This window comes from Ranitomeya imitator, chromosome 5 (genome assembly GCF_032444005.1).
Source record: "Ranitomeya imitator isolate aRanImi1 chromosome 5, aRanImi1.pri, whole genome shotgun sequence".
NCBI classification, from domain to species: domain Eukaryota; kingdom Metazoa; phylum Chordata; class Amphibia; order Anura; family Dendrobatidae; genus Ranitomeya; species Ranitomeya imitator.
This window is the reverse complement of record NC_091286.1, coordinates 252,735,683-252,752,006: the sequence shown is the minus strand read 5'-3', so window position 1 is coordinate 252,752,006 and position 16,324 is coordinate 252,735,683. Positions and strand designations below refer to the sequence as shown.

Sequence of the window (16,324 nt, the reverse complement as noted above, 5' to 3'; positions counted from 1 at the left end):
CCCCCCGTGCTCCGACGCCCCCCCCGTGCCCTGATCTCCCCCCCCTTATACTTACCTGGCCGCCCGAGGTCCGTCCGTCTTCTTTCCTGGGCGCCGCCATCTTCCAAAATGGCGGGCGCATGTGCAGTGCGCCCGCCGAATCTGCCGGCCGGCAGATTCGTTCCAGAGTGAATTTTGATCACTGAGATATAACCTATCTCAGTGATCAAAATAAAAAAAATAGTAAATGACCCCCCCCCTTTGTCACCCCCATAGATAGGGACAATAAAAAAATAAAGAATTTTTTTTTTTTTCACTAAGGTTGGGGTAAGAACTAGGGTTAGGGTTAGGGGTAGGGTTAGGGTTAGGGGTAGGGTTAGGGTTAGGGTTAGGGGTAGGGTTAGGGCTAGGGTTAGGGCTAGGGTTAGGGTTTCGGTATGTGCACACATATTCTGGTCCTATGCGGATTTTTCCGCAGCGGATTTGAAAAATCCACAGTGCTAAACCGCTGCGGATTTATGGTGGATTTACCGCGGTTTTTCTGCGCATTTCACTGCGGTTTTACAACTGCGATTTTCTATTGGAGCAGTTGTAAAACCGCTGCGGAATCCGCAGAAAGAAGTGACATGCTGCGGAATGTAAACCGCTGCGTTTCCGTGCAGTTTTTCAGCAGCATGTGTACAGCGATTTTTGGTTCCCATAGGTTCACATTGAACTGTAAACTCATGGGAAACTGCTGCGGATCCGCAGCATTTTCTGCAGCGTGTGCACATACCTTTAGAATTAGGCTATGTGCACACGGTGCGGATTTGGCTGCGGATTCGCAGCAGTGTTCCATCAGGTTTACAGTACCATGTAAACATATGGAAAACCAAATCCGCTGTGCCCATGGTGCGGAAAATACCGCGCGGGAACGCTGCGTTGTATTTTCCGCAGCATGCCAATTCTTTGTGCGGATTCCGCGGCGTTTTACACCTGTTCCTCAATAGGAATCCGCAGGTGAAATCCGCACAAAAAACACTGGAAATCCGCGGAAAATCCGCAGGTAAAACGTAGTGCCTTTTACCCGCGGATTTTTCAAAAATGGTGCTGAAAAATCTCATACGAATCCGCAACGTTGGCACATAGCCTTAGGGTTGGGTTGGAATTAGGGTTGTGGTTAGGGTTAGGGGTGTGTTGGGGTTAGGGTTGTGGTTAGGGGTGTGTTGGGGTTAGGGTTGTGATTAGGGTTATGGCTACAGTTGGGATTAGGGTTAGGGGTGTGTTGGGGTTAGTGTTGGAGGTAGAATTGAGGGGTTTCCACTGTTTAGGCACTTCAGGGGGTCTCCAAACGCAACATGGCGCCACCATTGATTCCAGCCAATCTTGTATTCAAAAATTCAAATGGTGCTCCCTCACTTCCGAACCCCGACGTGTGCCCAAACAGTGGTTTACCCCACATATGGGGTACCAGCATACTCAGGACAAACTGCGCAACAATTACTGGGGTCCAATTTCTCCTGTTACCCTTGAGAAAATAAAAAATTGCTTGCTAAAACATCATTTTTGAGGAAAGAAAAATGATTTTTTATTTTCACGGCTCTGCGTTGTAAACGTCTGTGAAGCACTTGGGGGTTCAAAGTGCTCACCACATATCTAGATAAGTTCCTTGGGGGGTCTAGTTTCCAAAATGGGGTCACTTGTGGGGGGTTTCTACTGTTTAGGCACACCAGGGGCTCTGCAAACGCAACGTGACGCCCGCAGACCATTCCATCAAAGTCTGCATTTCAAAAGTCACTACTTCCCTTCTGAGCCCCCACGTGTGCCCAAACAGTGGTTTACCCCCACACATGGGGTATCAGCGTACTCAGGAGAAACTGGACAACAACTTTTGTGGTCCAATTTCTCCTGTAACCCTTGGGAAAATAAAAAATTCTGGGCTAAAAAATTATTTTTGAGGAAAGAAAACGTATTTATTATTTTCACGGCTCTGCGTTATAAACTTCTGTAAAGCACTTGGGGGTTGAAAGTGCTCACCACACATCTAGATAAGTTCCTTTGGGGGTCTAGTTTCCAAAATGGGGTCACTTGTGGGGGGTTTCTACTGTTTAGGCACACCAGGGGCTCTGCAAACGCAACGTGACGCCCGCAGACCATTCCATCAAAGTCTGCATTTCAAAAGTCACTACTTCCCTTCTGAGCCCCCACGTGTGCCCAAACAATGGTTTACCCCCACACATGGGGTATCAGCGTACTCAGGAGAAACTGGACAACAACTTTTGGGGTCAAATTTCTCCTGTTACCCTTGGGAAAATAAAAAATTGCGGGCTAAAATTCATTTTTGAGAAAATAATTTTTTTATTTTATTTTCATGGCTCTGCGTTATAAACTTCTGTGAAGCACTTGAGGGTTCAAAGTGCTCACTACACATCTAGATTAGTTCCTTTGGGGGTCTAGTTTCCAAAATGGGGTAATTTGTGGGGGATCTCCAATGTTTAGGCACACAGGGGCTCTCCAAACGCGACATGGTGTCCGCTAATGATTGGAGATAATTTTCCATTTAAAAAGCCAAATGGCGTGCCTTCCCTTCTGAGCCCTGCCGTGCGCCCAAACAGTGGTTTACCCCCACATATGGGGTATCTGCATACTCAGGACAAACTGGACAACAACATTTGTGGTCCAATTTCTCCTATTACCATTGGCAAAATAGGAAATTCCAGGCTAAAAATCATTTTTGAGAAAAGAAAAATTATTTTTTATTTTCATGGCTCTGCATTATAAACTTCTGTGAAGCACCTGGGGGTTTAAAGTGCTCAGTATGCATCTAGGTAAGTTCCTTGGGGGGTCTAGTTTCCAAAATGGGGTCACTTGTGGGGGAGCTCCATTGCATAGGCACACAGGGGCTCTCCAAATGCGACATGGTGTCCGCTAACAATTGGAGCTAATATTCCATTCAAAAAGTTAAAAGGCGCGCCTTCCCTTCCGAGCCCTGCCGTGTGCCCAAACAGTGGTTTACCCCCACATATGAGGTATCGGCGTACTCGGGAGAAATTGCTCAACAAATTTTAGGATCCATTTTATCCTGTTGCCCATGTGAAAATGAAAAAATTGAGGCGAAAATAAATTTTTTGTGAAAAAAAAGTACTTTTTCATTTTTACGGATCAATTTGTGAAGCACCTGAGGGTTTAAAGTGCTCACTAGGCATCTAGATAAGTTCCTTGGGGGGTCCAGTTTCCAAAATGGGGTCACTTGTGGGGGAGCTCCAATGTTTAAGCACACAGGGTCTCTCCAAGCGCGACATGGTGTCCGCTAACGATGGAGATAATTTTTCATTCAAAAAGTCAAATGGCGCTCCTTCCCTTCCGAGCCTTACCATGTGCCCAAACAGTGGTTTACCCCCACATGTGAAGTATCGGTGTACTCAGGAGAAATTGCCAAACAAATTTTAGGATCCATTTTATCCTGTTGTCCATGTGAAAATGAAAAAATTGAGGCTAAAAAACTTTTTTTGTGAAAAAAAAGTACTTTTTCATTTTTACGGATCAATTTGTGAAGAATCTGGGGGTTTAAAGGGCTCACTATGCATCTAGATAAGTTCCTTGGGTGTCTAGTTTCCAAAATGGGGTCACTTGTGGGGGAGCTCCAATTTTTAGGCACACGGGGGCTCTCCAAATGTGACATGGTGTCCGCTAAAGAGTGCAGCCAATTTTTCATTCAAAAAGTCAAATGGCGCTCCTTCCCTTCCAAGCCCTGCCGTGCGCCCAAACAGTGGTTTACCCCCACATATGAGGTATCAGCGTACTCAGGACAAATTGGACAACAACTTACGTGGTTCAGTTTCTCCTTTTACCATTGGGAAAATAAAAAAAAATTGTTGCTGAAAAATGAAAAATCATTTTTGTGACTAAAAAGTTAAATGTTCATTTTTTCCTTCCTTGAGGGGTGCAGTTTTTAGAATGGTGTCACTTTTGGGTATTTTCAGCCATATAGACCCCTCAAACTGACTTCAAATGTGAGGTGGTCCCTAAAAAAAATGGTTTTGTAAATTTCGTTGTAAAAATGAGAAATCGCTGGTCAAATTTTAACCCTTATAACTTCCTAGCAAAAAAAAATTTTGTTTCCAAAATTGTGCTGATGTAAAGTAGACGTGTGGGAAATGTTATTTATTAACTATTTTGTGTCACATAACTCTCTGGTTTAACAGAATAAAAATTCAAAATGTGAAAATTGCGAAATTTTCAAAATTTTCGCCAAATTTCCGTTTTTATTACAAATAAACACAGAATTTATTGACCTAAATTTACCACTAACATGAAGCCCAATATGTCACGAAAAAACAATCTCAGAACCGCTAGGATCCATTGAAGCGTTCCTGAGTTATTACCTCATGAAGGGACACTGGTCAGAATTGCAAAAAACGGCAAGGTCTTTAAGGTCAAAATAGGCTGGGTCATGAAGGGGTTAATTCTAAAACTCTGGGCAAAACCGTCAATGAAAAAGACCTGGGTGTATGGGTGGATGACAAACTCATATTCAGTGGCCAGTGTCAGGCAGCTGCTACAAAGGCAAATAAAATAATGGGATGCATTAAAAGAGGCATAGATGCTCATGAGGAGAACATAATTTAACCTCTATACAAGTCATTAGTTCGACCACGCTTAGAATACTGTGCACAGTTCTGGTCTCCGGTGTATAAGAAAGACATAGCTGAACTAGAGTGGGTGCATAGAAGCGCGACCAAGGTTATTAGAGGACTGGGGGGTCTGCAATACCAAGATAGGTTTTTACACTTGGGGCTATTTAGTTTGGAAAAACAAAGACTAAGGGGTGATCTTATTTTAATGTATAAATATATGAGGGGACAGTAAAAAGACTTTTCTGATGATCTTTTTAATCATAGACCTGAAACAGGGACAAGGGGGCATCCTCTGCGTTTGGAGGAAAAAAGGTTTAAGCATAATAACAGACGCGGATTCTTTACTGTAAGAGCAGTGAGACTATGGAACTCTCTGCCGTATGATGTTGTAATGAGTGATTCATTACTTAAATTTAAGAGGGGATTGGATGCCTTTCTGGAAAAATATAATGTTACAGGGTATATACACTAGATTCCTTGATAGGGAGTTGATCCAGGGAACTAGTCTGATTGCTGTACGTGGAGTCGGGAAGGAATTTTTTTCCCCAATGTGGAGCTTACTCTTTGCCACATGGTTTTTTTTTGCCTTCCTCTGGATCAACATGTTAGGGCATGTTAGGTTAGGCTATGGGTTGAACTAGATGGACTTATAGTCTTCCTTCAACCTTAATAACTATGTAACTATGTTTCTGCCAGATAATCCAATGAATTTAAGAGAGCAGCTGCCAAAATACCATTACAAAGTAGCAAACAGTTACCGTATTTGAAGCTGCTGGTGCCTCTGGAGTCCCTCGAACCTCAAGGTGTAGGATCTTTCAAAGGCTTGCTGTGGTGCATAAACCTACTATTCGGCTACCCTTAAACAGTATTCACAATCAGAAATGGTGGCAGTGGGCCCAGACATACATACAGACTATTTTTTGAGACAGTCTTGTTTACTGGTGAGTGCCGAGCAACCCTGGGTGGTCCAGATGGATGGAGTAGTGGATGGTTGGTGGATGGCCACCATGTCCCAACAAGGCTGCGACGTCAGCAAAGAGGTGGAGGAGTCATGTTTTGGGCCGAAATCATGGGGAAACAGCTGGTAGGGCCCTTTAAGGTTCTTGAAGGTGTGAAAATGACCTCTGCAAAGTAAATTTTGACTGCCAACTTTCTTCCATGGTCTAAAAAGCAGAAATGTGCCTTCAGGAGCAAAATCATCTTCATTCACGACAATGCACAATCTCATGATGTAAAGAATACCTCTGAGTCATTGGCTGCTATGGGCATAAAAGGAGATAAACTCATGGTGTGGCCATCATCTTCCCCTGACCTCAACCCTATAGAGAACCTTTGTAGTATCATCAAGCAAAAGATCTATGAGGGTGGGAGGCAGTTCACATCAAAACAGCAGCCCTGGGAGGCTCTTCTTACTTCATGCTAAGAAATACAAGCAGAAACTCTCCAAAAACTCACAAGTTCAATGGATGCAAGAATTGTGAAGGTGATATCAAAGAAGGGTTCCTATGTTAACATGTAACTTGGCCTGTTAGGATGTTTTGGAGTTAAATAGCTTTTTTGTTCAGTGAATGTGACCTCCTGTTGCTGCAAATTCCACAAATGAGCATTTTCAGTTATTTAAAACATATCAAATGTTTACAAATTCTACTGGGCCTAATAATTTGGAATAGTGCATTTTGAGTTTTTATTAATTTTGGAGATTATATTGTTATCATTGGAAGGATTCTTCAATAAAATTCGATGTATACTCTAACAGGTGATGACTTTTATGAGACTTACTGTCATTTGCACCAACCATTTAGGAAAATCTGAGAAAAATATCATTTGCGTAATAATTTGGAACATGGTGTATGTGAGAAGTACTAGAGAAATTAAAGAGAAAAAGAAGGGCAATGGTATGTTTCATACAAATATCTCGTAAAAAGTGAAATTTGCAAAAAAGTGGAGTTCCCGGGCTTTCGGTGGGACATTCCATACTGGAGTCTGCGCACATGGGTAAGCAGTAGGCAGGTCTAGGGGTGTATTTTTATGGTGTAATATTACTTGGGCAGGTTGCAATATGGGTGAGCGCTTATAAGGACAGGGATTATTCCCACTATTGGGTTACCGGTTCTATTTAACCCCTTTGTTCCCTTTTGTGCTATCACCCGATATATGCACACAGAATCTCTGGCACTTTATTACTAGTTGTTATTTATCACTTCTCCCCATATTATGTTCTTGCTGCGCCTATACTCTGTTATATGTGCGCACTCCGGTGTGAATGTCCTTTAGTGTCACACACCTTATCCTCATTACTTATTGTTGTACTCTTTTTGTATTGTTGTTAATAAAGTTTATCGATTTTATATTTAAAACTGATTAAATTGTATTTTTCGGACATGGGGCATTATGCTCTCCGAAATTTATAGGTTTATATTATAGGAGAGTTTTGCCCCTCCTTTGTCCCCCGTTGGAGTGCAATGGGCACGTCCTATAGAAGGGACTTTTCTACTCGTGCTTACGTCCTTAGGTTTGGTTTTTGTTATAAAATTCCACAAATGAGCATTTTCAGTTCTTTAACACATATCAAATGTTTAGAAATTCTACTAGGCCTAATAATTTGGAATAGTGCATTTTGAGTTTTTATTAATTTTGGAGATTATATTGTTATCATTGGAAGGATTCTTCAATAAAATTCGATGTATACTCTAACGGGTGATGACTTTTATGAGACTTACTGTCATTTGCACCAACCATTTAGGAAAATCTGAGAAAAATATAATTTGCATTATAATTTGGAACATGGTGTATGTGAGAAGTACTAGAGAAATTAAAGAGAAAAAGAAGGGCAATGGTATGTTTCATACAAATATCTCATAAAAAGTAAAATTTGCAAAAAAGTGGAGTTCCCGGGCTTCAGTTGAAAAGTGGAGTTCCCAGGCACGTAGGTTGAAATTTGAAATTTGAATAAAATGATACCTTGATATCTGAAATACGATGTCTTATTCCAGAGAGGTCCATGTTTTCATTATATCTACATGAGACATTAAGGTCTCACAGACAGCCAGTGTGGGGGCTGAGGCACAGCTAAGGACGGTTCAAACTAGCGTATCTGTGCACAGCATATGATCTACATAGATTCGCATGCGTCATGCGTATATATCTTTAACATGGTGTACGCCGGGACATGCATTTGCATGCGGATGTGTACCCATGTGTCGTTTCGCTGTGTGCTACGGTGTCCGACAAACACAACATGTTATATTTTTTGAGGCGTCAAATATTGCGCAATTACGCGCATGCGGATGATTGCGGATGAGTGCGCTAAAAAATGCATTGGTGTCCATGGGAACGCATTGGTACGCAAGGACATGCGTACGCATGCGTTCGTGTTATGTGCATGGTGGAGGTGGTGACATCTTTTCCTGGACATGCGCAGTCTGAAGTACGCATGCGTATCGAACGCATGCGTGTTTGATACGCAAGCATACTTCTGACTGCGCATGTCCAGGAAATGATGTCACCACCTCCACCATGCACATAAACAACACAAACACATGCCAAAAGGCATTTAAACGCATGCACACACAGCATTTTTTTCCATCATGCGTAAGATGATGCAGAGGCTTAAGCATGTGTTTGCATGAGTTTTGGCATGCGTTTGCACATGCAGATAATACGCTGCACACAGAAATGCTATGGTTAGAGGATAACTACTCCTTCATATATGTTTGCAATGAGACAATGTTCTGCTGTAGTCCCTTTCCCCACATTGACTACCTGTGAGATGGAAGCTGAAGAAGTGTTAGATATAATCACACACAACACTGCTGCAGAGCTGACAGCACTATGAAAGGACGCCTTCAGGTGTAGATGTGTTTGTAATGAGAAAAATATCAGTTCTGCTGATTATAATTATAACTGTCAGTTATTACAAGTCTCACACTGGTAATGTCCCTTTTCATCTATAATATAACGCTGGGAACGTCACTCTGTCCGAAGCCTTTATAGACTGCGCAGGCGCGACGCTCCTAGCATTACATTATAGAGCGTCAGGAAAAAAAAATGGCGCCGGAAGGCGCGGACTGCCGGGAGCAGGGGGTCGGGAGCAGGGGGACACAGTGCACATATTTGCGCCCTGATTATGCTGTGGCACTTCATGCCACAGCAATTTGTTACTTACGCCATTCCTTTCCGCCACCATTTTCTTCATCCTCCTACTGCCGGAATCGGCGCCTGCTCAGTCTGCACTTTCCGGCACCATTTTCTTGAAGACACACTGCAGTGTGTCTTCAAGAAAATGGCGCCAGAAAGTGCGGACTGCGCAGGCGCCGATCCCTGCAGCAGGAGGATGAAGAAAATGGCAGTGGAAAGGAATCAGGTGGCGCAAGTAACAAATTGCTGTGGCATGAAGCTGTGGCACTTCATGCCACAGCAATTTGTTACTTACGCCACCTGATTCCTTTCCGCCGCCATTTTCTTGGTCCTGCTGCCGGAATCGGCATCTGCGCAGTCCGCGCTTTCTGGCACCATTTTCTTGAAGAAAAGCACGGACTGCGCAGGCACCGATTCCGGCAGCAGGAGGACCAAGAAAATGGCGGCGGAATGGAATCAGGTAGCATGTGCACAGGATCCGCACATGACAGAAAGGGGGTGCAGGATGGAAGCAGCACATGACAGGATGGGGACGCAGGATGGAGCAGCACATGACTGGATGGGGCGCAGGATGGAGCAGCACATGACAGGATGGGGACTCTGGATGGAGCAGCACATGACAGGATGGGGATGCAGGATGGAGCAGCACATGACAGGATGGGGAAGCAGGATGGAGCAGCACATGACAGGATGAGGATGGGGGCGCAGGATGGAGCAGGACATGACAGGATGGGGATGCAGGATGGAGCAGCACATGACAGGATGGGGACGCAGGATGGAGCAGCACATGACAGGATGGGGACTCAGGATGGAGCAGCACATGACAGGATGGGGGGGCAGGATGGAGCAGCACATGAAAGGATGGGGACGCAGGATGGAGCAGCACATGACAGGATGGGGACTCAGGATGGAGCAGCACATGACAGGATGGGGACACAGGATGGAGCAGCACATGGCAGGATGGGGACGCAGGATGGAGCAGCACATGACAGGATGGGGGCGCAGGATGGAGCAGCTCATGACAGGATGGGGACGCAGGATGGAGCAGCACATGACAGGATGGGGGCGCAGGATGGAGCAGCTCATGACAGGATGGGGACGCAGGATGGAACAGCACATGACAGGATGGGAACACAGGATGGAGCAGCACATACCAGGATGGGGACGCAGGATGGAGCAGCACATACCAGGATGGAGACCATATACCAATATAAATGCTCGCCACCCGGGCGTAGAACGGGTTCAATAGCTAGTTTAAAATAAGCTCTAGGGATATTCTCTCATGGAGATCCATGTACAAAATACAAATGAAAAGCCACAACAAATCTGCCATATCTAAATATGGTCTAATAAATTTATTGCTACCTATTTTTGATATATGATGCAATAAATTGATACTTAAAGAAACACCAACAATTTTACAGATGTAATTAATATAAAAACAATCATTTTAAGATAAGATTACCTTTGCTGGGTGTTGCGCTCTTTAAGTCATTTTCACTGCACGCTTGCAGACTGTCTTTCTGGTTTTCTAATAGGAGTGTTTCTTCAGCATGTTCATTTTTGGGGGGCATCTAAAAAGTGCAATATAACTTAGTCAGCAATCATATCGATATTATATTTATAAAGAATGTCACAAATTCATTTTGTAATTGTGTAACACTAGACACCCCCAGAAATATAAATAATACTTGTAATTACCATCTGTGAGAGTAGAGGAGATACAGCAGCAAGGCATTTTTCCAACATCACTAATAATTAGTGATGAGCGAATATACTCGTTACTCAAGATTTCTCGAGCACGCTCGGGGGTCCTCCGAGTATTTTTTAGTGCTCAGAGATTTAATTTTTCTTGCCGCAGCTGAATGATTTACATCTGTTAGCCAGCATAAATACATGTGGGGATTCCCTAGCAACCAGGCAATCCCCACTTGTACTTGTGCTGGCTAGCAGATGTAAATCATTCAGCTGCGGCAAGAAAAACTAAATCTCCGAGCACTAAAAAATACTCGGAGGACCCCAGAGCGTGCTCGAGAAATCTCGAGTAATGAGTATATTCGCTCATCACTACTAATAATCCATAAGTAAAATTATCTTAAGTTGTCTATTATAAAGTGGCTGTGGAATAGGAGTCTTTCGGCCATACTCACCCAATGCAATTTCACTGCTTTTTTTGCCGCAATTTTACCAAACAATTTTGGAATATTGCAGAAAAAAACAATTGCATCGTGTGAACACGTCATGGGTTTCAGGTTCTACATTATAAATATTGATTTGAATGCTAATATAGAGGTTTATGAGATTAGAAACAGAGTTATTATGTTGTCAGAAATGGCACCAATTGAGGCTGGTCACCAACCAGAAATATGATACAAAAATGCTTAGCTTCAGTGATGCCGAAAGTATAATGTTTCGAATATACAAGTGATGCACAATAGCCTTTTTCACAAAATTATATTAGTTATAAATAATGTTAGCAATTTGCACCAGTTTTAGTAGGTTATTACAATTAGTGATTTATTCCCAGTATAACACTGAGGTTAACAATAAAATAAACATGATTTCCCTGCCATATTTGAATCATATTGTCACAGGGAGCATGTTTAATTTCTAATGAGTAAATTAAGGACATATATTGTTTTACCAGAGCAGAAACAACCAATTAAGATAAAAATAATTATATACTTTAAGACCAAAGTAGAACACAAATCTAACACAGGTCATACCGACTAAGCAGCATAAGCTGTTTGTTGACAGTGGAAAATAATAGTGCTCTCAAGGTTTAACAAAAAAAATGGAAAATCTGTCAGTAATTAAACCAATGTAATTAAACCAATTAAGTGAAAAATTATGTAATAGGATCATATCTTGTATATCCTTGGAAATGCGCCTCATATGTAATATGACCTCATACACAGACCTTAAAAGAGAAAAGAGCAATTTTGTGTATTTTTTGGAAAAGGTGGTATGCATCGGCATATCTTTATTAAGTGTATTCAAAACTATAATTGACTATTATGTTGATTATGATGATTTAATATAAAAGGATCATGCCATAAAATGTATAACCTAAAATGGCTATGTCCAGCAATATGGCGTACAGTTGTATATGTTCAGGTTGTCATTTAGATCAACTTTTCTTATATATACAGTGTACACTATATAGGCTATGTTCATGACAGTGTAAACAGATTGTGTGTGGATCACGGCACATCTGAGTAGAAGGTGCTCTAGTAGGGTCCTAACACTTATAGTAGGTTGAAAGAACTGGGCACGCTGTAGTTAAATTGGTGATATTTATTAGTAATCCAGCATACATGAGTATTATGCAGCAATTCTGTTAATACAGTATCTTAGACCTTCCTTAGATACACAGATTACACTTAGGAGACGCATGTAGGATATAGAATCGCTAGTGGTATGGTACATACAGTGGGGAAAAAAGTATTTAGTCAGCCACCAATTGTGCAAGTTCTTCCACTTAAAAAGATGAGAGAGGCCTGTAATTGACATCACAGGTAGACCACAACTATGAGAGTAAAAATGAGAAAACAAATCCAGAAAATCAACTTGGCAAGATTTATTTCGCAAATTATGGTAGAAAATAAGTATTTGGTCATTAACAAAAGTTCATCTCAATATTTTGTTACATATCATTTGTTGGCAATGACAGTGGTCAAATGTTTTCTGTAAGTCTTCACAAGGTTGGCACACACTGTTGGTGGTATGTTGGCCCATTCATCCATGCAAATCTCCTCTAGAGCAGTGATATTTTGGGCCTGTTGCTGGGCAACATGGACTTTCAACTCCCTCCAAAGCTTTTCTATGGGGTTGAGATCTGGAGACTGGCTAAGCAACTCTAGGGCCTTGATATGCTTCTTACGAAGCCACTCCTTCATTGCCCTGGAGGTGTGCTTGAAAGACCCATCCACATTTCTTCTTCAATGCCCTTGCTGATGGAAGGAGGTTTGCACTCAAAATCTCAAGATACATGGCCCCATTCATTCTTTCATGTACACAGATCAGTCGTCCTGGTCCCTTTGCACAGAAACATCCCCAAAGCATGATGTTGCCACCCCCATGCTTCACAGTAGGTATGGTGTTCTTTGGATGCAACTCAGCATTCTGTCTCCTCCAAACACAACAGGTTTTTTTCTACCAAACAGTTATACTTTGGTTTCATCAGACCATATGACATTCTCCCAATACTCTTCTTGATAATCCAAATGTTCTCTAGCAAACTTCAGATGGGTCCCAACATGTACTGGCTTAAGCAGGGGACATGTCTGGCACTGCCGGATTTGAGTCCCTGGTGACATAGTGTGTTACTAATGGTAGCCTTTGTTACGGTGGTGCCAGCTCTATGCAGGTCATTCACTAGGTCCCCCGTGTGGTTCTGGGATTTTTGCTCACCGTTCTTGTGATCATTTTGACCACACGGGGTGAGATCTTGCATGGAGCCCCAGATGGAGGGAGATTATCAGTCTTGTATGTCTTCCATTTTCTTATTATTGCCCCCACAGTTGACTTCATCACACCAAGCTGCTCGCCTATTGCAGATTCAGTCTTCCCAGCCTGGTGCAGGGCTACAATTTTGTTTCTTGTGTCTTTCGACAGCTCTTTGGTCTTCCCCATAGTAGAGTTCGGAGTGTGACTGTTTGAGCTTGTGGACAGGTGTCTTTTATACTGATAACAAGTTCAAACAGGTACTATTACTACAGTTAATGACTGGAGGACAGAGGAGCCTCTTAAAGAAGAAGTTACAGGTCTGTAAGAGCCAGAAATCTTGCATGTTTTTAGGTGACCAAATACTTATTTTCCTCCATAATTTGCAAAATAAATCTTGCCAAATCAGACAAGGTGATTCTCTGGATTTGTTTTCTCATTTTGACTCTCATAGTTGTGGTCTACCTATGATGTCACTTACAGGCCTCTCTTATGCTTTTGAGTGGGGGAACTTGCACAATTGGTGGCTGACTAAATACTTTTCTGCCAAACTTACATGTTGGATTTATGATAAATACTACCCAGGTTTAACTATAAAGTGCCTGGTTCATCAAATCAGTCGTAACTGGTTACCTGTAGCTGTAAGAATTTGTTCACATTACATAGAAGTTAATGCCATTGAATGTTGGAAATTGCCCAACAGTAGAAAGTCAAGGGGCACTCACAATATGCAATGCTTTCTTCATCTTTATTTTTAATCCATAAAAGTGAATAAATCAGGCATTGGAATCTGGCAATATGCAGTATATGCAACGGCTATTTTGTGTAGCTTGATACTTCTACCTGTTTATTTGGAAGCGCCAAGTATTGCTCAATTGTTTTGATGTTGGAATTGAATATGTTAAAAAGAAGCTATCATCTTCCTGGAAAAAGTAATAAGGGGTCAAATATAAAAAATATGAACAATTCCGCTCTTATTTAGTGATGAGAGCTCTGACTTCTTAAAGGGGTTGCTAAATTGATAAATCTGCAGTCATTCTGTGTGACTGCCGACTTATGAATCCTCCCAACACTTACAGTGTGAGAATTTACTGGTTTCTAAGCCTAAACCATTCATATGCATTAGGCATATTCGCAGCCAGAGTGGGTGCGACCTTGCTACATACACTTGTATAGAGACAGACAGCACCCAGTCTAGTGACATGGCCAACCAGTGGGAGCTGTCGTCTAGTGGTCACAGCCTCGCTAAGTACAAGTGTATGGGGAGAGGCTGAACCCACTAGATGGGCTCTGTCCAGGAGTATGTAAACTGCGTATGAAGCCACCTGTCCCGGCTGTGAAACCGGCAAATCCTCACAGCACCCAGTGCCTGCACTAGGGGGATTAATAAGTCTGCAGTCACACAGAGTGACTGCAGACTCATCAGTTTAGACCAGACAACCCTTTTAAGAAAAGGGAACTCGAATCAAAATTGAAATCAGTTAGGATTTGTACAGTCTGACTATATTGAGATTTCCTGCTCTTGATTTTCTCCTTAGCCTGTGACAGAGGTGAGATCAGTGCCGCCAGATTTAATTTTATAAGCAAGCAGTTATATAAATTAGATTACTGTGGATTATAAAACAGCAGGAGGAGGTAAGAGACTGAAACATAGGAAAGCACTTTTACAGCCTTCTCTTCAGTGTGATGTGGCTGCTCCTGGCTCAGTATGTACAATGAGACTCTAGTAAACCCTTAACAAGTAGTTGTGTCCTTACATATTAGATTAACTCTGAAAAGTATCAACAATTCACTTAAGGTACCTTCACACATAACGATATTGTTAACGATATCGTTGCTATTTGTGACGTAGCAACGATATCGTTAATGAAATCGTTCTGTGTGACAGCGACCAACGATCAGGCCCCTGCTGGGAGATCGTTGGTCGCTGAAGAAAGTCCAGAACTTTATTTCGTCGCTGGACTCCCTGGAGACATCGCTGGATCGGCGTGTGTGACACCGATCCAGCGATGTCTTCACTGGTAACCAGGGTAAACATCGGGTAACTAAGCGCAGGGCCGCGCTTAGTAACCCGATGTTTACCCTGGTTACCATGCTAAAAGTAAAAAAAAACAAACAGTACATACTTACCTACCGCTGTCTGTCCTCCAGCGCTGCGCTCTGCTCTCCTCCTGTACTGTCTGTGAGCCGGAAAGCAGAGCGGTGACGTCACCGCTCTGCTTTCCGGCTCCCAGACAGTACAGGAGGAGAGCAGAGAAGCAGAGCGCAGCGCTGGAGGACAGACGGCTGTAGGTAAGTATCTAGTGTTTGTTTTTTTTTACTTTTAGCATGGTAACCAGGGTAAACATCGGGTTACTAAGCGCGGCCCTGCGCTTAGTTACCCGATGTTTACCCTGGTTACCGGCATCGTTGGTCGCTGGAGAGCGGTCTGTGTGACAGCTCTCCAGCGACCAAACAGCGACGCTGCAGCGATTCGGATCGTTGTCGGTATCGCTGCAGCGTCGCTAAATGTGAAGGGGCCTTTAGCCTGCCTAACAGACAGGAACATTTTAAATTAGGCTGAAAGTGACAAAATTCTGTATTAAATATAAAGTTCAGGCTCCTGGGAGGAGGTAATGGAAATATTATCTGATTTATAGGTCCCTAATCATCTGCATTTTCGGGTGCATTGCTATAGTTACTCACTACATAAGTAGTGCAGTGTATCATCTAAGAAATAAAAAGATCATAGAGTGGGGGAAATAAGTATTTGATCCTTTGCTGATTTTGTAAGTTTGCCCACTGACAAAGACATATTTTAAGGGTAATCTAACATAGTAACATAGTAACATAGTAACATAGTTAGTAAGGCCGAAAAAAGACATTTGTCCATCCAGTTCAGCCTATATTCCATTATAATAAATACCCAGATCTACGTCCTTCTACAGAACCTAATAATTGTATGATACAATATTGTTCTGCTCCAGGAAGACATCCAGGCCTCTCTTGAACCCCTCGACTGAGTTCGCCATCACCACCTCCTCAGGCAAGCAATTCCAGATTCTCACTGCCCTAACAGTAAAGAATCCTCTTCTATGTTGGTGGAAAAACCTTCTCTCCTCCAGACGCAAAGAATGCCCCCTTGTGCCCGTCACCTTCCTTGGTAT

General features: G+C 42.6%; 1 protein-coding gene across 1 annotated transcript in view; it reads right to left on the bottom strand.

Moving 5' to 3' along the window:
* THEMIS (thymocyte selection associated) overlaps positions 1-16,324 on the bottom strand; it is a 107,571-nt gene that overhangs the window by 22,739 nt on the left and 68,508 nt on the right. Inside the window, exon 5 of the mRNA XM_069726066.1 lies at positions 10,198-10,306. Coding sequence (XP_069582167.1) covers positions 10,198-10,306 — 109 coding nt within the window. The remainder of the gene's footprint in view (positions 1-10,197; positions 10,307-16,324) is intronic.